The sequence below is a fragment of the Vicia villosa genome, linkage group LG7 (assembly GCF_029867415.1).
Source record: "Vicia villosa cultivar HV-30 ecotype Madison, WI linkage group LG7, Vvil1.0, whole genome shotgun sequence".
Classification (NCBI taxonomy): Eukaryota; Viridiplantae; Streptophyta; class Magnoliopsida; order Fabales; family Fabaceae; genus Vicia; species Vicia villosa.
This window is the reverse complement of record NC_081186.1, coordinates 78,639,708-78,664,150: the sequence shown is the minus strand read 5'-3', so window position 1 is coordinate 78,664,150 and position 24,443 is coordinate 78,639,708. Positions and strand designations below refer to the sequence as shown.

At 33.5% G+C, this 24,443-nt stretch overlaps 1 protein-coding gene across 1 annotated transcript; it reads left to right on the top strand.

Annotated features, from left to right (window-relative positions):
- Positions 1-16,491: 16,491 nt before the first annotated feature.
- On the top strand, positions 16,492-17,897 carry LOC131617551 (transcription factor MYB113-like). Its single transcript, XM_058888822.1, has 3 exons — positions 16,492-16,628; positions 17,182-17,311; positions 17,404-17,897. The coding sequence occupies exons 1-3, from the start codon at positions 16,505-16,507 to the stop codon at positions 17,870-17,872; spliced, it is 723 nt and encodes a 240-aa protein (XP_058744805.1). The 5' UTR covers positions 16,492-16,504; the 3' UTR covers positions 17,873-17,897.
- Positions 17,898-24,443: the final 6,546 nt, after the last annotated feature.

The window sequence follows — 24,443 nt, the reverse complement described above, 5'->3', positions numbered from 1 at the left end:
ACGCGCTGGGCCGGGTCAAAAACATAAAGGCCCAAAATTGCAATATTTTTTTTTTCTGAAAAACCAACCCGCGCTAAGCGGGCTCTGAAGCGCGCTAAGCGCGCAAGTCTCTGGAACTTGGGGTTCCAAAATTGCAAAAGCGCGCTAAGCGGGCTAGTGGCGCGCTAAGCGCCCTTGACAGAACACAGAAAAATTTTTCTTCTACCAGCAAGTGTAACTTTACCGGTAGACTGATTTTGGCTCGACCAGAACGCAAAAAACATAAACGGTAAAAAACACATAAAACAAGCTGAATATTTACAAATTGGGGTGCCTCCCAATAAGCGCTTTGTTTAACGTCGGTCAGCTCGACGGTCAAAGGCAATCAAGGATCACCAAACGATAAAACACAAGTTTCACGATTAAAATCGCATCCTCGATAAACCTTCAACCTCTGACCATTAACTACCCATTCTTGCTTTGATTTTTGGTCCTCTATCACAATAGCCCCATGGCTTCTAACCTCTTTGACCAAAAACGGTCCGGACCATTTAGACTTCAACTTTCCCGGAAAAAGTCTTAACCGGGAATTAAAAAGTAAAACTAATTGCCCTACCTTAAAGTCCTTCATTCTAACCTTACTATCATGATAGAATTTGGTCTTTTCCTTGTAAATCGAATTAGACTTATAGGCATGCAATCTCATCTCTTCCAACTCATTAAGTTGGATTTTTCTTCTCTCTCCACACAACTTGTGGTCAAAATTCAAAAGCTTCAAGGCCCAATATGCCTTATGTTCTAGTTCTACGGGAAGGTGACAGCTTTTACCATACACCATTTGGAATGGTGTAAGACCGATCGGTGCTTTGAAAGCGGTCCGATACGCCCACAAGGTTTCATCAAGCTTCATCGACCAATCCTTCCTAGAGCTAGACACAGTTTTCTCAAGAATTCTCTTAATTTCTCTATTGGTCCTCTCAACTTGCCCATTAGTTTGTGGATGATATGGAGTAGCCACCTTGTGCTTTACTCCATATTGCTCCAACACTTTCTCAAGCGGGGCATTACAAAAATGAGATCCACCATCACTAATGATCACTCTTGGTGAGCCAAACCGCGAAAATATATTTTTCTTCAAAAACTTTATCACGGTCTTACCATCCGCTTTGGGTGAAGCAATCGCTTCCACCCACTTAGACACGTAATCCACAGCTACCAAGATGTATTCATTAGACATAGAGGAAGGGAAGGGTCCAACAAAATCAATGCCCCAACAATCAAATACTTCTACTTCTACAATACTTTGGAGGGGCATTTCCTCTCTTTTCCCTATTCCACCAGTTCGTTGACAACTGTCGCATGAGGCAACATGGTGGTAAGCATCTTTGAACAAAGTAGGCCACCAAAATCCCGATTGAAGGACTTTTGTGGCCGTACGCAAACCATTAAAATGACCACCATAAGGCGAATTGTGGCAATGCCACAAAATGCTTTTTGCCTCCTCATCCGCGACACATCTTCTCAAAAGATTGTCACTACTCAACTTAAACAAGTGAGGATCGTCCCAAACATAAAAATTAGCATCGTTTAAAAACTTTTTTCTTTGATTCCAAGTTAGATCCTCCGGTATCCAGCCAGATGCTTTATGATTAGCCATATCTGCGAACCAGGGTCTAACTTCTTGTACCATGTACAGTTTTTCATCGGGGAATTCTTCCCTCACTTCTTTTTCATTGTTTGTCACCTCGGTATTCACTAACCGAGACAAATGATCCGCAATCAAATTTTCTGTACCTTTCTTATCTTTCACTTCAAGATCAAATTCTTGAAGCAAAAGAATCCACCGAATAAGCCTCTGTTTTGAATCAGGCTTGGTGAGAAGATATTTGATTGCGGCATGATCAGTATAACACACCACTTTAGAACCAATGAGGTAAGAGCGAAACTTTTCCAATGCAAATACAATTGCGAGCAATTCTTTTTCGGTAGTGGCATAGTTAACCTGTGCCTCATTTAAAACTTTGCTCGCATAATGTATAGCATGGAATTGTTTGTTCTTCCTTTGGCCTAAGACCGCACCAACCGCATAGTCACTCGCATCGCACATGAGTTCAAACTCAAGCGACCAATTAGGAGCGACAATTATGGGTGTGGTGGTCAAATTTGCTTTAAGTTCTAGGAAAGCTTTTAGACATGATTCATCAAAATTAAATTCCATACCTTTGTTGAGCAAATTACTCAAAGGCTTTGCAACCTTGGAAAAATCCTTGATGAATCTTCTATAGAACCCAGCATGTCCCAAGAAGCTCCTTATGCCTTTCACATTCACCGGAGGGGGAAGCTTTTCAATAACTTCAATTTTTGCCGGATCGACCTCAAGCCCCTTTGAAGAAACCTTGTGGCCAAGAACAATCCCATTTGTCACCATGAAAGTGCATTTCTCCCAGTTGAGAACCAAATTTGTTTCAATGCATCTCTCCATCACCACATCAAGGTTCTTCAAGCACAAGTCAAATGATGACCCGTACACAGAAAAATCATCCATGAACACCTCAATGCTTTTTTCGATCAAATCTGAGAAAATAGCTTGCATGCACCTTTGAAATGTTGCAGGAGCATTACATAGTCCAAATGGCATTCTTCGGTATGCAAAAACGCCAAAAGGACATGTAAAAGCAGTTTTCTCGTGGTCCGCCGGATTCACTGATATTTGATTGTATCCCGAATAACCATCCAAGAAACAATAGAAATTTCTTCCGGCTAACCTCTCTAACATTTGATCCATAAAAGGTAATGGAAAGTGATCTTTTCTTGTTGCTTGGTTCAACCTCCTATAATCAATACACATACGCCACCCGGTCACCGCTCTCGAAGGAATCAACTCGTTCTTCTCATTTCTCACAACTGTCAATCCACCCTTCTTAGGAACCACATGCACCGGGCTCACCCATTCGCTATCGGAGATGGGATAAATCATACCCGCCTCTAATAACTTCACAACCTCTTTTCTAACAACTTCTTTCATGGTTGGATTCAGTCGCCTTTGAGGTTGTGCCACGGGCCGAAAATCATCTTCTAACATAATCTTATGCATACAATAGGCCGGACTAATACCCTTCAAGTCGGATAAAACCCATCCTATTGCTTCTTGATTCTTTGTCAACACTTCCTTCAATCGATGCTCTTCCTTGTTAGACAAACCACTATTAATGATAACCGGCTTAGTAAAATTGTCACCGAGAAACACGTATTTCAAGTGAGACGGTAACACATTCAACTCCACCTTTTGCTCTTCAACTTTAGGTTCATCCTTCAACTCTTCAATTTGAGTTTCAAATGGATTCATCTCCTCACAAGCCTCTAAATTTCTCAAGCAATCTTCAATTTCCTTCTCTTGATCTTTGGTGAGAACTTCAAGAGCTTCCATTAAAGTCTTCTCAAGAGGATTTGACAAGTGCATTTGATTCTCCACTTTCATAATAGCCCTTTCGGTAGCATCGATTCTAAAACAATCATCCTCATCATTAGGATGCTTGATGGCTTCAAAGAGATCAAGACATAATTCTTCATCTTGGTACCTTAATTTCATTAAGCCATCATCAATATCTATCATCATTCGGGCCGTCTTCATAAAAGGCCTTCCTAAGATCAATGGAATCTCAGGATCTTCTTCCATGTCTATGACAATAAAATCAACAGGATACCAAAATTTGTCAACCTTGACAAGCAAGTCTTCCGCAACTCCATGAGGATGAGCTGTGGATTTATCTGCTAATGATAACGTCATTCTTGTCGGCTTCAAATCGTTGATTCCTAATCTTCTCACCATAGACAATGGGATCAAATTAATACTAGAACCGGTATCGACCAAACCTTTGCCTATGTGAACATTTCCAATAGACACCGGTAAGGTTACCCGCCCAGGATCATTCGATTTTATCGGAGTAGTGCGTTGAATTAACGCATTACAACAAGAGCTCACCGTTACTACCTCCGGATCCAAGAATCTTCTCTTCTTAGTGATGATGTCTTTGATGAATTTTGCATACATCGGCATTTGCTCTAATGCTTCGGAAAAAGGAACATTAATTTGCAACTTGCTAAAAATATCCAAGAACCGAGCATAGTGCTTTGCATCTTCTTTCTTTGACGGACCGGGAGGGTAAGGTAATTTCTTCACTTGTATAGAATCATCCACCTTCTTCTTTCCCTTTTCACTCACACTCAATTTTTTTCTCTCTTTTTCTACAACTTTCTCAAGAGTTTCTTTTTCCACTAATTCTTTCTCTTTCTCATTTTCAACTAAATCACCCTCAACATTTTTTTCTACTTCAATCACCCTATCTTTTTCACTTTCAACAATTTCCTCCTCAACTATTTCTCCTACACCCATATCAATATTTCTACCGCTACGAGTTAGAATTGACTTACAATGCTCACGAGGATTTTCTTGTGTAGTAGCCGGAAAAGGACCTTTGTTTTGATCGGCAAGTTGCTTTGACAATTGCCCGACTTGAGTTTCAAGGTTCTTTATTGCGGCATCCGTACTCTTTTGGCTTGCAATTTGCAATTGCATGAATTGGCTAAGAGTGTCCTCGATTGAAAGCTTTGTTTGTTGAGGTTGTTGATTGTAACCGCCTTGATAAGGATTTTGACGATTCGATGGGCCCGCTTCCGGCCTCCATCCTTGTTGATAACCTTGATTACCTCTTTGTTGGTAACCTTGGTTATTGTTGTAAGGTTGTTGTTGTTGTCTTCCACCATATCCTTGATTAGAATTAGACACATAATTCACCTCTTCACCCGGTGGAGGACAAAAACCTGTTTGATGGTCACCCCTACACAATTCACAACACATCACATGTTGATTTTTAGAAGGGCTCCCATTTATCTCTTTGATTTGTTGAGGGAGTTTTGACATTTGTTGAGTGAGCAATTCTACTTGTTGTGTCAATAACTTGTTTTGAGCAAGTATTGCATCACTAGTATTCAATTCAAGAACTCCCGGTTTTCTTTGCAATGCACTACGGTTGTGTTGCCCTTGATGATCGTTCAAAGCCATTCTATCAATGATAGCAATCGCTTCTGCAGCAGTTTTTGACATCAACGAACCACCCGCGGTAGCATCTAAAAGAGTTTTTGGTTGAGGTTGGAGTCCATTTCTAAAGATATGGATTTGAGACAATTCATCAAACCCATGACCTTTGCATTTTCTAACCATGGACTTGAACCTCTCCCATGCTTCATTGAGAGATTCATTCGAACCTTGAGAGAACACCGCAATAGAAGTTTTCGCTTCCATGAACCTATTGTGAGGAAAGAACCGATCCAAGAACTTCTCTTCTAACTCGTTCCAATTTGTCATGACATTATTAGGTTGATCAAGGTACCATTCCTTAGCTTTTCCAATTAAGGAATGAGGAAAAAGTCTCCTGAACACCTGTTCTTCTTGGTCTTCCGGAGCACCAATTGTTCCGGCGATCTCGTAGAACTTTGTTAGATGCGTAAATGGATCCTCGTGATCTGCCCCTGTGAACGGATTTTGGTATAATAATTGAAGTAACCCCGTCTTCATCTCGGAGTTTCTTCCATTGGCCTGATCACGAGCAAATTGTGCATTGAGTCGAGGGCTATTAACACAAGGCCCTCGAACTGGAACATTAGGAATCTCTCCTGCCATTTCTCCCTCAACTAAGTTTTCAACCGGAGTTGAAGAAGAAGATGCCTCTTGTTGTTGTCTTCTTTCCCTAGCTAGTTGTCTCCTCCTACGAGTTTTGCTATTCTCTCTACGAGCAGTCCTCTCAATCTCAGGATCAAAAAGGAGTTGATCTGCAGGTACACGTCCTCGCATAAACTGTTATCTGAAAAACTAACCAAGCAAATTAACAAACACAAGGAAAATAAATTTAGAAACAAGATATTAATTATAAGACTCAATTCAAAACACACTATTGCAATGCTTGCAATATCTAAACAACAATCCCCGGCAACGGCGCCATTTTGTTGAAAGAGTATTGTGGTGTACTTTTCGTTTATATCGTATCCACAGGGATTATTGCGATATCACCGCCGTTCTATAGCCTATTTTGTCTTGAGTTAATGTTACTTTAGTTTTAGGTTTGCAAAAGATCATTCAATTCTTTTAGTAGCAAAGAGTAAATTAATGAAAGTTCTAAGTTAAAGAAAATGTATCAAGATTCGATTTCATCGACCTAAATTTGTATGTTTCCTTATAAATAGATGCTTATGAACTTGCTAACGATCAATATAATTACGTATCGACACCTATATCGTCCGTGTCCGCAACGATATAGCTAAATTTACCGTATTGTTTAACCGACGATTTCTCCACCGTTTAAACAATACAAATAACGTTTTAAGAACCGATACTTAGTAAACATCAAACTCTAAATCCATGTCTGCAACTTATAGTTTGAAAGATGATTAGTTAGGTCTAGATACAAACATTGATGTCTCAAACATTTATACCAAAGAAAAAGCTTTAATAAACAAACTAAACCATCTATATTGATCATCACTTGTTCATACACATATATTCACAAGAAAAAACATACAAAAGGCTAGGAAGATTACATCTTATCTTGATACAAAAGGGATTTAGCTATCCATGAGAATGGTAGCTTGCACAAGAAGGAAAGGATGAAGATCAACAAGCATCAAAGGCGATTAATCGACGATCAAGGCTTCCAATCTTCAACTCTATATTTGCTACAGTGTATTATGCTCTTGTTTTTCTCTAAAAATATCTCTAACTAACTTCAAAAGTGATCTGGCCCATAAACAAATAAACAAAGTTTCGCAGACCGCGCTTAGCGCGGTGCAGCCCGCTAAGCGCGCTCTCAATAATTGCTTAAACCGCCCAACCGCGCTAAGCGGGCTCCAGACCTCGCTTAGCGCGGAACTCTCTGCCAGAACTTCCTTCTTTTCTTCAAAAGCGCGCTTAGCGGGCTCAACCTCGCTTAGCGCGCTACCTCTTTTCAGCAATCCTTGGCTTTGGTCTTGGAACATCTTCAAAGTGCTTTTTCCATGGTCCAAGCTTCCAATTATCTAAAAAAAACTACAAAATCCAACATAGATTGCAAAGATAAGAACTATTCAACAATAATATAAATATAAGAATAAATATATACCAAATGACAATAAAATACTACTATTAACCACAAAAAGACTTGAGAGTTACCAAAAATTACCTAAGATATTTACACAAATTGGTAACTTTTGAGGCTGCTCTAACTAACATGTCTTTATATTCTGGTTGGTTGGCATGCGGGACCAGCATCATAGCCCGGTATCTCCCTAAGCGGTGCATGCGGCAGTTCGGATTTGTGCAGATGATACCCAGGTCACCTTTTGAGGCTGCTCCCGACACAGTGACCAGAGTGCAGCTCACTGCCATGTTTGAGGATTGGGAGCATCATGTGGTACTGGAGGAGTATCGTCGCATTCGGGTCACCCAGGACTGGCACAGTGTGGAGGGGTACGTCACATGGTTCTACCGGGTGTCACATTCTCTGCTGACACACGACGCTCTCGGCGCTCCTAGGCCAGCACACGAGGAGATCTTGGAGAACCAGCAGGCCGAGGATGACCACCCCCATTGATCTCCTGCCTATCTGCCAGTGGATAGAGATGCTTGGGCGGGACGCGTTGGATCGAGGTGTCGTTCATTAGGGCGGTCCAGAGGCAGTCGCCGTGATGGAGATGATCGTCATTGATGCGGGCCGTGCGGAGGCATACAGGCGGCAGAGGAGGTCCCAGGATTGTATCTTTCGTACACTATTATTATTTGGATCTGGATCGGATCGGTTTATATATATTACTATTCTTATCATATTAGTATATTAGTATTTTCTGTTTATATATCGCTTATTTTATTTGCCGTCTTCCTTTAATTAAAAATACGAGGTTGTTTCCAAAAACATAAAAAAAACACAGTTTCTGCATAATTCGGAAGTTCATTTCCGAAACCCCCCAAAATCTGAAAAAAGGTGTTTTCAGAAGTGCATCTCCGAAAACACCCCCCATTTGGTGTTTTCGGAGATGAATTTTCGAAGTCTGAGAAAATTTAAAAAAAAAAACTTCAGAAGTTCATTTCCGAAGCAGGCGTAAACTGGGGTTTTCGCTGGGGGTGACCCCCATAGGGAGGTGGGTAAAGAAAAAACCATTATGTTTTCGTAATTTTGGAGCATCAAAGTCATTGAGACTAGAATTCGATTCAAAATATCAAACATTTCTATCTTGAAACAAACTTGACAAGATCATGGGAATAAACTAGCTTTCATCATGCTGCTTTGCATACAGTGGAAGAACTTTCTACTAGGCAATGACTTGGTGATCATATCTGAAGCATTGTATCAACCTTAAGCACTTGAACTTCTGCATGCTTAATTATCTCTCTGAAAAAATGCAGTCTCACATCGATGTGCTTGGTTCGCTCATGATAGGCTGAATTCTTCGATACATGTATGGCACTTTAACTATCACATTTAACCGTGATAACTTGACCTTGAAGTTTCATTTCCTTAACAAATCCTTCATGCCACAAAATTTCTTTCAGAGCCTCTGTGAGAGCAATATATTCAACTTCAGTGGTTGATAATACAACACCCTTGTAAGTGTTGTTTTCCAACTGATTGTTGTGCCAAACATAGTGAAAACATATCCAAAAAGAGATTTTTTGGTATCCATACATCCTGCATAGTCAGAGTAGACAAATCCACCGACTTCAGATTCGCCATCACTCACGGCTCCTCCATAAACCAAGACTCCACTTAGGGGTTCTTTTATGTACCTTAGAATCCACTTCAGTGCTTGCTAATGCGTCTTTCTAGGATTGGTCATATACATGCTTAGAAGGCTCACTACATATGATATGTCTAACCTAGTACAAACCGTGTTATACATCAAAGAACCTACTATATTAGCATATTGGGTGCTATTTATATAGGTTCTTTCGACTTCAGTACTAGGTCTCTGTGTTGTGCTCAGCTTGAACTAAGGATTGGTTGGTGTTACAACAGGCTTTGAACATACTAAATTTGTCGAAAATCTTTTTTAGGAATGTCCCTTGAGATAAGCATAATCTTGACTCTTTCTATCTCTCTGGATGTCAATCCTAATAATTTCTGAGACAGCTCCTAGATCCTTCATGTCTCCTTATCGAGTTCAGCTTTCACCTTTACTATATCCTTGTCATGCTTGCTTGCTATGAGGATGTCATCCACATAAATAAACAAAATAACAAGTGAATTTCGAAATCAAAATCTAAAGTAAACATAGTGGTCGAACTGGCTTCTAATGAAACCTATGTGTGCCATGAACTTGTCGAATCTCATGTTCCATTGACGAGGAGATTGTTTCAGGCCGTATAATGACCTATTCAAATTGCACACATAATCTTATTTTCTATTTTTTGCATACCCTTCAGGTTGCCTCATCAGGATTGTTTAATCTAGATCAACATACAAGAAAGAAGTTTTCACTTCCACCTGTTCTAACTCTAGGTCGAACTTTTCCATAATGGTAAGCAGCATTCGAATGAATATGTGCTTCACAACAGGTAAGAACACATCGTTAAAGTCGACTCCTTCTTTCTGGGTAAACCCCCTAGTAACTAATCTTGCCTTGCATCTCTTCGACATCACTCATTTGATTAATTATTTAACCTTGAAATCCACTTAGATCTAACTAACCTAGCCCCTACAAGTTTCTCGATAAGCTCTCAAGTGTTATTATTATGAAGAGATTTCATCTCAGCATCATAGCTTTCAGCCATTCAGTCTTATTTCGGCTCCTCACAACTTCCTTGTAGTCTCTAGCTTCTTCATCAAGAACCTCACTTGCCGAGATTAAGACAAAATCTATGAGATATGCATAACCAAGTATCTGACCTGTCTCTTTCCAGCAAGTAGTCATTATCATTCTCATTGTCTTCATCAGTAACATGAGCTTCTTCTTCGACTTTATATGGGTTATGAAATTCAGCATCACGATGCTCCACCTCAACAGGAATCTCTTCTTTTTCCTCCTATTCTTTAGAGATTTCTACATTTTAACTAGTATCATCAGTTTTCTTGAACGCCATTTCTGCTTTATTGAAAACTACATCTCAAATTGTGATACACCTCCTATGACTTGGCTCTAGGCACCATAACATATAACCTCTGGCTCCTTCATGATACCCCATGAACATGCATCTTAGAGCTCTAGGTTCAATCTTGTGTTGTCTAATGTGAGCATAGGCTACACAACCAAATACTCTAAGTCTGTCGAGATTAGGTGAATGTTCCGACCATACTTCTTCAAGTGTCCTCATCCCCATAGCAGTCGAGGGACATCTATTTATTAGATATGCTGCTGTCGAAAGAGCCTCTATCCAAAACACCTTCTTCGATCTAGCACTAACCAACATGCATCTAACCCTTTCTAAAATGGTACGATTAAACCTTTATGCTAAACCATTTTGCTAATGAGCACGTGCAGTAGTTTTGTGCCTTGCAATACTAAACACAACACAATAACTTTCAAAAACTGCAAAATTGAAGACATTGTCTATTATCTACCTCTTGACTCTCCTTCTAGTTTGGTTTTTGACCAGAGTCTTCAAACTTTTGAAATTTTCAAAAGTTTCATCCTATGCTTTCTGAATGAATACCCATAACTTTTGTGTGTAATCATCAGCTATGGATAGAAAATATCTTGCACCTGAGTGTAAGGGATTCTTTGCAAGCCCCCAAAGATCATCATTGATATAATCTAGAGATCCATTTTTTCTTTGTTTACCTTTGTTAAACATCACCCTACAAAATTTACCAAATACACAAGGTTCACTAAACTCCAGCTTTTCAAACTTGTCACCACATAGAAAATTTTGTTTCGACAGTTTGACAAGGCCTCTTTCATTGACATTGCCAAGTCTCTTGTGCCATAGCTCAGTCTTCGACACAGGGTTTGTGGATACTACATCTGTTGAACCACTTACAACCCCGACCTCATGGGTATATAGGTCTTTTCTTTTGATGTCTTTCAAAACTTCCTTCTACACCTTCATTATCCTTATGATACCTTGTTCTCCATTGAAAACATATTCTTTCTTGTAGAATTCACCAAGAGAAATCAAATTTCTCTTCAGATCTGGTACATACCTGACACCAATTAATAACTTTCTTGACCTATCATGAAGCTTGAATCTTACAGGTCCAATTCCTTTAATTTTGCAGGCTTTGTTGTTTCCCAACAGCACAGATTCACCGTCTTGATCAAAAAGTTCCTCAAACACATATTTGTTTGGATTCATGTGCCAAGTGCAACTTTAATCCATGATCCATTCCTTACAATAAGTGCTGCTCGAAACTACAAGAACATCAAATGATTCAAAATTATCTTGCATGGTGGCTGCATTGCCATTATCCTTTCCTTCATGATTATTCATGCGTTCAGGGCACACCATTGTTTTGTGACTCTCCTTGTTACAATGATGACACCTAATTTCAGGAGCATCACCACCATAAGTAAGGTAACAGAGGAATGCGTTTTTAACCTCGTACGTGAAATGCGTTTTACCCTGACTAAAGTAACAAGGTAACAAAAGGCGTCGTGAAAAGTTTCTACTTAACACCTCGATGATTAAAAAATTAAGGAGTATATTGATATGCACATGGGTTCAAACCTTAGCAGCTGCACTTTTATTATTTTCAAAAATAGCGTGTCTTTTATCCCGGTTTATTCAAAAAATCATGGGGTATGATTTTTTTTAAGTTGTTAAATTGTTTACCCAGAATATTACATCGTTTACCCAATATTACATTGTTTACACAAAATATTAAAATTAAAATAAAAGTTAAATTTCCTTTCGAGATAAAAATAAAATTCCCTAGGGATCTATATAAAAATAAAATTCTCTCAAGATTTAGACTTTAGATCTTCAAATTATTGAATCTTGGGAAAGATCTTATGCTAGATCTTACATGCAATTGTTTCTGATGAAAAAAAAAGGGTAAGATAATTAATATAAAAAAATCAAATCATTTCGGTTCGAATAAATATTTAAGAAAATAAACCTTGAATCTAGAATTTTTTTTCTCTGGCAATCCATCATAGAGAATTTTTTCTATTGTCCTTCATATATTTCAAGCGCTTCATACATTTCATTTAGATTTGATTTTCAATATTCATCATGATTTTTTTTAAGCTGTTACATTGTTTATACATAATATTACATCGCTTACCAAATAATACATTGTTTACACAAAATATTAAAATTAAAACAAAAGTCAAATTCTCTAGAGTTCAAAATAAAAATAAAATTCCTTAGGGATCTAGATAAAAATCAAATTCTCTCAAGATTTTGACTTTAGATCTTCAAATTATTGAATCTTGGGAAAGATCTTATGTTAGATCTTACATGCAATTGTTTATGATGAAAAAAGGGTAAGATAAATAATATCAAAAAATCAAATCGTTTTCGGTTCGAATAAATATTTAAGAAAATAAACCTTGAATCTTAGAAATTTTTCTTCTCTTGCAATCCATCATAGAGAACTTTTCCAAGTGTCCTTCATATATTTCAAGCGGTTCATATATTTCATTTAGATTTGATTTTCAATATTCATCATGATTTTGTAATGGATGTCCCTTAAATTTCACGCGGATCACTAGTGGCAGCGACTTGAACGTTGATAATCATTAAATGGACGGAAATGATATGTTAAGGACGATGTATATAGTATAGAAAAAATGCTTAACTATCACCTCGGCCATGACAAATCACATAAATGAATGCGCATTTTATTTTTTTAATTACATTATTTTCACAGAATATTAAAAATACATTATATGCAATCAATCTTTGATGATATCAAAATTTATATGCTAGAGGTCCCACGCAAGATGCTAGATATCATTTTCTAGGGCCAATGCGAATTTTTATTTTTTGCGTTTGAAATTCATCCGAGAGATATGTTGCAGCGGTGGTAAATATTTCATCCCTTTGGGCTGCTTCATATTATTAAGGATTATGGTAAAATATGTTTAACAAGTATTTTTATAGTAAAATATGATTATTATACCCCTCGGTTTAACTATAAAACCGAGGTATATTATCATCTCCTTTAAACTTTCACCTCGGTTTTGGGTAAAAACCGAGGTGAATAATATATATTTTTTAAATATTACATTATGTACACAAAATATTAAGATAAATTGTTTACAAAAAATCTTTTCAAAGGTTAAGATCTCTTCTTTGTGTAAGTTGAAACTCCTATCTCTGTTTAAGTTCAAACTTCTAATGATGCTTGAATATCAGAACTTTGCATTCAAATTCACCATTTTTTAGCAATATGTTTGTTTGAAGAGAGAGGAGTACACAAGAAATGTCGTACTATTTCTTTGGTTGGAAATGTACAACAAATCTTTGAAGCAAGATTGGTTTTTTGCACTTGCAATCTATCAAATGAGCAAAAACACAAAAAACAACAACAACAGCAACACCATTATGTCAGATAGATTGTAAGAGCAGAAAAATGTTTTGTTCTAGATAGAAGAACATTGAAGATTTTTCTGTCTTGCAATTCATCCCAAAGAGTGATGCATGCGAGTTTGGAGTGGCTTCATATAAGTAAGGATTATGTTAAAATCTGTTTGACGAGTGCTTTTATAGTGAAATATTATTATTTGATCCCTCAGTAATACAAAAAGCTGAAGGGTTAGTTCATTTAGTCTACAATTATAAACAAATAAAAATCTAAACTGCAAAAGCAGGGATTTGAAGCGTGTCCTGATTGGTATTTTCCCCCAATTTTCTTAAAAACCGAGGGAATAATTTCTTTTTATTATTATAAAAAATAAACATGGAGCGCATAAGCATATTTCCTCGTTTTTTCTGGCTGAGGTGAAATCTTCATCATGAAATGTAATATTCATAGTAGTGCATTTACCATTCTTCTTTTCAAACTTACCATCTTTCTTCGAGAATCTCTCCTTAACAGACATACCTTCACCAGCAGATGATGGTTTATACTCATTCCTTTCGTTCAAGCCCTTTGAGTACAAGACAAATTGAACTCCTTCAAAGTTTAAAGACTCCTTTCTATACAAAAGAGTTTATTTGAAGTGAGCATGAGACTTAGGTATAGAACACAAAAATAATAACGCTTGATCTTCATCATCGATACTAATATCGATGTTCTCCAGATCAAGAATCAGCTTATTGAATGTATACAATTGCACAGCCAAAACTTTGTCTTCACTCATCTTGAATGAATACGTAGCTTGCATCAAGGACAAACGATTTAACAAGGATTTAGTCATGTACAATCCTTCGAGTTTGCTCCACACATCTTTTGCCTTTTTCTCCTTTCATAACAGTCTCAGAACCTTATCACCAAGGCTAAAGACGATTCCACTGTGGTCTTTCTCCAACATTTTTTGTTTTCTCCTTCTATGGTAGGGCAACATCCATGGCTGGGTCTCCCTTCAACGCTTGTAGCAAACCTTGTTGAACAAGAAGTGATTGCATTTTAAGCACCATAAACAAAATCCTTCACACCAGTAAATTTCTCAATCTCGAAATTTGTTGACGGCTTCTTCTCCATGCTCACCGCACGAGTTTATTGTGACCAACGTTGCACCAGGAAACAAAGTGATCCTGTGAGAAAGAGAGAGATCTTGAACAATCACAAGAAACATGTTTCCGTTTTCGAAAGAGAGGGAGAGAAGAGGAAGAATAAAGATAAAAAGTTCAGTTAAAACAATTTTACTATTCACTTTCTCAATAATAGGGTTTACAAATTACAGGTAAATAACAATCAACTCTTAGCCCTTTCTCAATAACCCGAGAGCATTCTATTTATAGACTACAATTTAACATAATCACAAAGCTAACTTAACTAACAAGCTAACTTAAAAAATTATACTAATATGTTGACCCAATTCGACATGCTAATAACATAACATATTTTGACTGTTCCATGCTTAAGCGTACTTCGACTACAACATGCAAGGCTTCGGCATCAGCATGCGAACCGACTTTGACTTCATGCATAACCTCTATCGAACCATGAAGCTACCTCTGTCGAGACTAGAGTTCGATCCTAAATACCACTAGGGTAAATTGCCATCTGATGTCAATTATTAGAACAACCACTACTACTAGAAAATTCACTTTTAACGACCGAATTCAAGGCCGAAAAAGCTTAAAAATCACTCACCAAACGTTTTGCCACCGATTTAGCGACCATTAATTTTCGGTTGGAAAAGTGCAAGTCGTTAAGTTTTAGCGACAAATTTAGTGATCGAAATTTAGCGACCGAATTGGCGACTGAATTTAGTGACCGATTTTAGTGTTCATTTTCGTAAAATAAAATTAAAAATTGTGATAAGACTTTGTCACTACACCACTTAATATCTATTATTATGTTTTATATTTAAACATATATATACATATATTTTTATATAAATATATTATATATTTAACATAATAAAAAGATGAAATTTTTATAAAAATTAAAAATTGAAAGAGAAATAAAATCTTTTAAAAAATAGAAAGAAAATAGTAATATAATAAACAGGATTTAAAATAGAAAAAAAATATTAGTCACTGATATTTCGGTCTCTGATTTTTAAATATAAATTAAGTTGTATATAAAAATAATTTTTCATGACCGAATAGACAACCAGAAAATTTTGTCTCTAAATCGGTGACTAATTTATTTTAGTGATCGATTTAATAACCTCGTAAAATTGGTTCCAAATATCAAATTTTGGTGGCTAATTCAATCATTAAACAGTGAGGAAAGAGAATTTTGTAGTAGTGGTAAAAGATTAAAGATAAATGAAAATAAAAAATAATATACATGATTGATCTTTATTAACGATGTTTGGCCAATAATACATACCTATACCTCAGTGTCTATAGAACAACTATAATTTTCTTTATTTCTATCTTATGGATTTGAATTTCAATATTATAAGTCATATTTATAATATTAGGTTCAATTTATCTAAATCATAATCTTCAATTACTCTCATCAAACAATCATCTTTCTGTGTAATTATCTCAATACATGTAATAATCTTTACATATATATATATATATATATATATATATATATATATATATATATATATATATATATATATATATATATATATATATATATATATATATATATATATATATATATATATATATATATATATATATATATATATGAGTGTTCAAATAGTTCTTAATAAAGTTATATATTACTAGAAGAAAAAGAGAGACAAAACAATATGATATCAAATCTATGAAAAGGATGAGAGATAGAGAAATCTAAGTAGAGATGAATTTGATTATTACGTGTAACAATGATACTCACAAGTGAAAACGTGACCACTTTTTGGGTGACAATGAAAGAAAATGATTAGTATCTCACTCACTCTTTGTCTCTTCTATGCAACCTTCCTTTAAAGCACCGATAGCGAGAGAGAAGCCATATGTCTATTATTTTTCCATTAATTGCAAATGGAGAAAAGTAAGAGCATAGGAGGGAGAAAAGGTGCATGGACATATGAAGAGGACAAGCTACTGAAAGCTTGTATTGACAAGTATGGTGAAGGAAAATGGCATTTAGTTCCACAAAGAGCAGGTATACTATTGTGTTGCTTATTTGTTATTAAACTTTTGTGTTATGTCTATTTTTAATTTAGAAGAATGCTATTTCTACACCTCTAAAATGAACACCGTACCAAATACACAATAAATTGTTAAAATGGTTTTTAGTAAAAAAATTAATAGAAAAAAAAATATTTTTTAAATGTAATAAAACAAGGAGTAGTGCTATTTAGTACGAAGCAATTTGAAAAAGAAATGCAAGAATGAATATGTGTCTCTGTTTTAGTGGTGAATTTTTTAATTTATTTTAAATTTAACTTCCTTTTTAATAGGGATCATGGAAGTTGTGGTGATAATGAATGGTTGAGACCTATTCTTACGTTTAAGCATTTTCCTAAAACAAAACCTTATTGATATATGGTGTTGATGTTACTGTCAAAATATCAATTTTGTTTAACTTAACATGTTTGTCTTTTGTAAACATATATATATATATATATATATATATATATATATATATATATATATATATATACTCTTTTTAATATATTTTGTCAAAATGTATATTTATTACATGCATTTGGCAGGATTGAATAGGTGCAGGAAAAGTTGTAGATTGAGATGGTTAAATTATTTAAACCCAGCTGTCAATAGAGAAAGTTTTTCTGAGGATGAAGTTGATATGATCTTAAGGTTACACAAACTTCTAGGAAATAGGTATTTAACCATTTTCATGCCATTTAAATTTTTAAATATGTTAGCACTTTATGATGATGTACTAACTCATATATATGATTCATATAACATAGATGGGCATTGATTGCTGCAAGACTTTCCGGTAGAACAGCTAATGATGTGAAGAATTACTGGCATACACATTTACGCAAGATGGTTTCAAGAAAGTTAGAAGAAAAGAAAGAAAAAGAGAAACCTAACGAAACGATGAAAAATCATGAAATTATAAAACCTCAACCTCGAACTTTCTCATCTCATTCACCATGGTTGAATGGGAAACATATCGTGCAACCAATAGTGGCGCTTTCAACGGAAGATAGTGACATAGATACTATGGTGCCAATTAATGATAATGGAGATGATGCTATGTGGTGGGAAAGTTTGTTGAACATGAGCAATGATCAAATTGGCTCATGCTCTTTACTACAAGAAGAGGGAAATTCTATTTTAGAGTTACCAAGTGTTGAGAACATTTATATTGAAGACTCCAATGTCAATGATTTTCATTGGGATTCCATCCTTTCCGAATTTGATTCTCTTTGAGATATCTTAAATTAAGATTTGAATTTCATTCAGCTGTAGAAGCAAGCAACATCTTAAGTTTAAATTCAAATTTTTGTATTGTGTAAGATTTTACGGAATTGTTATGATTAGACATCTAATTAAAGTTTGTGTAAGATGACAAATGATGAATAAATTCTTTTAGATTTTTTTTTTTTGCATTCTGAAATAATTTTTTTTTTTTTGTTGTACTTTATTCTTTTTTACTAAATGAGAACAAGAATAGTCTACAAACAAAACTAAAGTTTAGCAAAGTTTAGTTGGTAGAATGAATGTTAGTTCACTGTATAAAGAAAATTATTTTGCAAAGAATTTTGATGCCAAAATTAATTTTGCATGAGTTAATAAAAATAGCCGTTTGTCACAAGTTATTAACGGAGAATTTTAAAACCGCTATAAGATATATATTACAAACAGAGGAGTTGTATTTGTGAAGGTTAAACATAACTAGTTTCTATCTAACTTCTTAAAATAGTACTAGTATGAATTACATAAAGGTGTCCCGAAACAAGTAGCTAGCTTACATATTGAGTTATGATATCATGTTGTTGTTGTTTAAAATATTAGTTTTATTTATCTTGTTTTTAATGTTTAAGTTCTACATTAAACATTTGTTTCAAACGTAGGGTTTATTATTTTAGTGTTGTTGAGATTAGATTATAAATTTAAATTATTGAGATAAGTAAGCTGTTTAAGTTAGTGTTGAGGTATGTGGTTGTTTTGTTAAAGTAAACTGTTGTTTATGTTAAGGTTAGTTTATGATTTTATTCTTAAATGTTGTTTGGATTGTTTGTTCATAAATAATTTTGTTTTGTTCATAAGTTTATGATTTAGTTTACATATTTTTGTTGAAGTATGTTGATATTTTTGTTCGGTATGTTGATGAATATTGTTGTTGAGATATATTTGATAAATGTTGGTTTTTTTGTTGTTGCATGATGTGTTTGTATACGTATGTTAATGTTAATGTAATTGTTTATGGTATTGATAATGTTATTATTTGTACATTGTAGCTTCATTTTATTCAGTCAACATGTCCTAGAAGATGAGTTTATTATATCTTCAGTGGTTTTTATCAATCTTTTATTTAATATATACCCTTTCTAATTGAATTGGAAAATAATAATATGAAAAATTAAGTTATGTTAGAAAATAACTTACATTACTAAATGTTGAACGAGCTTTTTTCAGCTTGTTATCTGTATTCTGTTCTTTGACGGTTAGAATTTAGTTTAATGCTTGTAGTTCTTTACTTAACACTTCCCTTTTTACTAGTTCACTTTGTAAAGTATTAACTTTACAGATTGAACTAGTAAAAAAATGAAGTGTTGATTGAAGAACTACAAGAATTAAACTAAATTTTAACAATCAAAGAGAAAGATACGAATAATGGGTTAAAGAAAGTTCGAAAAACATTGGTTAGTGTAATTTATTCTTCTAATATAACTCAATTTGTCATATTATTAATTTCTAAATCAGACTGAAAGATAATATGTTTATTGACAAGTTAGTGAAATAAGTATTTCACATAACTTACAATAAACTCAAGTGAATATATCAAAACGGTTGCTAGTTATAACCGTGGTGAAATATTATACGGTAAGTCTTTCACTACGGTTGTAACTTTCAATCATAGTGAAATGTTGAAAATCCTCTCAAAGTACTAGTGTTGGGTATCCAATGCTTGACCTCAATATTTTACTATGGTTCCTTACTACAACCGTAGTTATGTAACGAGCTATTATGCTTTTTATTACGATGGTTACCAGTCCGTGGTGGTAACGCGGGAACATACTACATACCCTATGTTATCAAAGTTTATCACCCATGATGATATCCCTTTTCTAATAGTGTTTAAAGATCCTTTTTGTAGTAGTGACATCATACAACTATCTATATCAAGACTAAAAGTACAAGAAATTCTAGAGGTACCACAATGATGACCAAGTTGTAGAAATCCCGCCAAACCGGTAGTAGGTGCCCGATTGGAGCAAAATTTTTAGTGAATTTAAAAGGAAAATATGGACCAATATTAGGGTATTTATTTTAAATTTCATGATTTATTTTACAAGTATATATGACCATTTATTTATTTTTGTTTAAAACTAATATCAATTCTATTATGTAAATGTAGGAAGTATTTATTGTTCTAGATGATGATAAGTTTCCAAAAATAGATTTCATATGTTGGTGAGTGTTGGGGTGGTTTAAAACAAAACTCACAAGTGATTATATTACACATCTAACGCGTAACTTAAAGCCTCCATATAAGATGTATAAATTTATTGGGAATAACACTTGGGAGAAGTTTGTCAAGTCTTGCATCACTCTGGAATTATTGGCTAAGAGCCAAAGAGAAATGGAGAATATTGCAATAAATATTACTTGTGCTTTGAGTGTGTTAATAACTATATAAAAATAATTTATAGATGCGGAAACAACCCAACTTATAATCATGTGGAAACTATGTTATGAAACATATATTGGATATATCTCTGTGTGCATTAGTGATTCATGGGTTAATGTATTCACTTTATCCATGCATATGTAATTTATTTATGTTAGTTGTTAGGTTAATGTTTCTGTCTTAGCTACTTTGAGTTTTATGTTAAAAGATTTATGTTGTCATTTTTGTGGAGATTTCATTTTTAATGTTATTATTATTATAAGGTTATCCTAATTTAAATTTTATTCAAATTTTAGGTGTTTAACGATCCAACATCATTCTCATAAGAAGATATAAATAACATCCATTAATCATTTTGGGCTGGTTCATTTCAATCATTTTATGAACATCAACAACACTAGTTTCTCTTGGTTGTTGTAAAGAATGTGTATAGGCTTTATGTTAAACATATGTATTTGGTTTTGTCATTTTGGTTCTATTAATAAATATGTATATAGATTCTCTTGGTGTATCATTGTAGATTTTGTTACAAATTTTGTAAACAAAGTAATGTCGTATTGTGTGTTTATTTGGTTCTATTACAAATTTTGTAAATAATGTAACGTGGTATTCTGTGTATATTAGGTTTCATTCTGTTATAAATAAAATGTTATTGTTTGATACTGATGTGTATATAGATTGTATCACAAAATGTGTATATAGTTTATGTCTAAAAAAACACAAGTCAAAGTAAAATTTAAAAATTTGACAGAATAATATTTTCCCCCTTGGTTTGTAATTAAAACCAAGGTAAATACACACTTTCCCCGAGAGGTAAAGTGACATGTGCTTTCTAGTTTTGAAAATAGAAAAAATGCTACTGTTGGGGATTAAACTCATGACCAATACAAATTTCTCCTCGGTAGAACTATACATGAGGGGATAAATCGTAAGTTTTCATGACGACATTCGTTACCTCACTTATGAAACCGAAGTAAATCCCTTCTCCAACCGAGATAAAAGGGGTTTTTCGCAGTAGTGTCACCTACCTCTTTTTGGGGTCGTGTTCTTGATTCTTTGTAGCTTCTGTGAAATTATGCCCTATTGATTTATTGGATGTCTATGAGGAGACCACCCAACCAAGGATATTCTCCTCCTCCATGCCTCCAAGTTAAAACTTGGTTTGAGGTCTACGTGAGAGAGGGATTGAGCTTGTGAACTCTAGAGTGTCTACCACCTTTGTGTTAAGGTTTTGGTACCCTTGATCGCATAACTTTTTGTACCCAGGGTTAGATGGATTTAATCGCACACCATATCCACTTTTAAGGTTCGGAGTGTTTTTCATATCACACTTCATTCTCGTTTGTGATTTTTGACTTTAAGTTTATTTAAGGCGTAGGGAATTCATATAAATTTATATTGTCAATCAGGATTATTGGAAAAAAATTTGTTTATTATCTTCGTAATGAAGTGACTACATTGTATAGATTAATCAAGATGTTGAAAATTGGGTAATGAAAATGACTAAGTTATGGCATTATTTCAATTGGTTAAATTTTCTTCGCTGTTGCGAAGGATTTCATTGCAAAGTATTTTCATGATGCAGGTTCTTCCGGTAGGGCCATTTTTTCCAGTTTGATTCAAGCTCCCCTTACTCAGTGTTTCATTGCATATCTTGAACTCTTAGTCGTATGATGAGACCAGGATAAAATACCCATGGTAATCATGCATCTTATCATGATTTAGTAAATTGCCCAACATCGTTCTATGATATTGAGCTCCTACCTGCTCTCAAGCCTGCTTTTTTTGGTTACTCGTGGTCATCTTTATGAAGTAGTTCATGTTAGTGGGTGTAGTAGCTTTATAAATATGTTTATTTGAAAAAACTTCTAATAATAAATGCAAGTAATCATGACGTTGAAAGAAGAAGAAAAGCCATGCTTATACAGTCATGCACCGTCCTTGGAAATTTATATACAACGGAAATTTTGTATAAACATTAGAAGTTTTGGAGAGAAAATACTTACGTTGACACAACCATAACATATAGATTTATACACAACCAATCACTATTTTTATTAATTAAAAAAATGAATAAATATAATTTTCTCTCTCCTCCCTTATTACAACCACCCCCATGAATTCAATTAAAAAAATTAAATTTTAAAAAATTAAAAAATTAATCTATTCTTACTGGATGTTGCGAAGAATATATATTTAGTTGTGTTTCCATACAAGTATTTCTCGTTTTGGAGATAAGTATTGACACTTACAACACACATCAGATTATGTAAATACCAAAAAAAGATAAATTGAACAATGCACACATGACTCGAGATAACATATTTTCTATTAATAAACTTATTTTTTTCTTCTAAGTTTCATAGAAAATTAAATAATCAATTTTTATAAAATAGATATTTAAATTCTTCTTAATGAAAATAAATTTATTTTTAGCTAAGTGTTTTGTAAATATGTCAATTCATTGATGATTAGTATCAATAAATTTAATATTTAGAATACTTTTCAAAACTTAGTTATTGATGAAGTGATAATTAATTTTGGTTTTTTCTTTACCCACCTCGCTATGGGGGTCACCCCAACGAAAACCCCACTTTACCCCTGCTTCGGAAATGCATTTTCGAAATATTTTTTTTCTAAATTTTTCCAGACTTCGGAAGTGCATTTTCGAAAAAATTCCAAAAATTGGAATTTTGATTAATTCGAAGATGCATCTCCGAAAAGACAAAAAAAAATCTAAAAATCCCAAAAATTAATTTTAGGATATTAATTAATTCATATATCATAAATTTTTTTATAATTTATGAGTAATGGATATTAATAATTATATATTTTGATATAATTTATGAGTTATGAATAATAATTATTATATATTTTATTTTAAAATTTAAAATAATTTTAATTAAAATAATTAAAATAATTTCACTTACAAAATGAGTTATAATTTTTTATTTATATATTTATATATTTATAATAATTATTATGTATTTACAAAAAAATTAAAAAAATGAGTGTTTTAATTTATATATTTATATAATAATTATAATAATTATTATATATTTATATATTTATATAATAATTATTAAATATTAATTATAAATATATTTATATATTTATATAATAATTATAAAAATTAAAAAAATGAGTGTTTTAATTTATAATAATTACTATATATTTATATATTTATATAATAATTATTATATATTTATATATTGTATATTTATATATTTCACTTACAAAAATTAATAATTATTAAATATTAATTATAAATATATTTATATATTTATATAATAATTATAAAAATTAAAAAAATGAGTGTTTTAATTTATAATAATTATTATATATTTATATATTTATATAATAATTATTATATATTTATATATTTCTATTCTGATTCATAATTAAAAATGAGTTTTAACTTTTTATTTAGTTTAAAAAAATTTAATAAGGATTTTGTCTTGATTTTATTTAATAAATAAATTTTATATTTAATTCTATATAATTCAAAATTTACTTATGAAATTAAAATGTTTTTGATTTATATAAGTTAGTAAAATAAATTTTAACTTTAAAATTGTTTAGGAAATTTTGATTCACATTGATTTTATTGATTCACCTTGATTTTATACCTATTAATTGTATTGATTCACCTTGATTTTAATTTTTTAATAATTATTGAATTCTTTCGGAAGTGTATATCCGAAACATTCCAAGACCAATTTGGTCTTGGAATATTTTGGATATGCATCTCCAAAGACACTCCTCTCCCAAAAAAAAGGCGTTTTCGGAAATGCATCTCCGAAAACTCAAAAAAGGGGTGTTTTCGGAAATGCATCTCCGAAAACACCTTTTTTTTTCGTGTTTTCGGAAGTGCATTTCCGAAATAAGACAAATTTTGAAGAAAAGATGCGTTTCGGAAATGCATTTTCGAAATAAGGGGTATTTTGGGTTTTTCACTAGAGGTGACCAAGAAAGTAGGGAGGTGGGTAAAGAAATTTCCTTAATTTTGATGTGTGTTTCTCCTTTTGGTGATTAATTCTTTACCTACAACTTTTTCATTGAGTTTATTTGTAAAAATACATTTGTTCCAATGATGTTTTTCATATTCCTTTCTCTGATTTTCTAGCATGGTGACAATCCAACTCC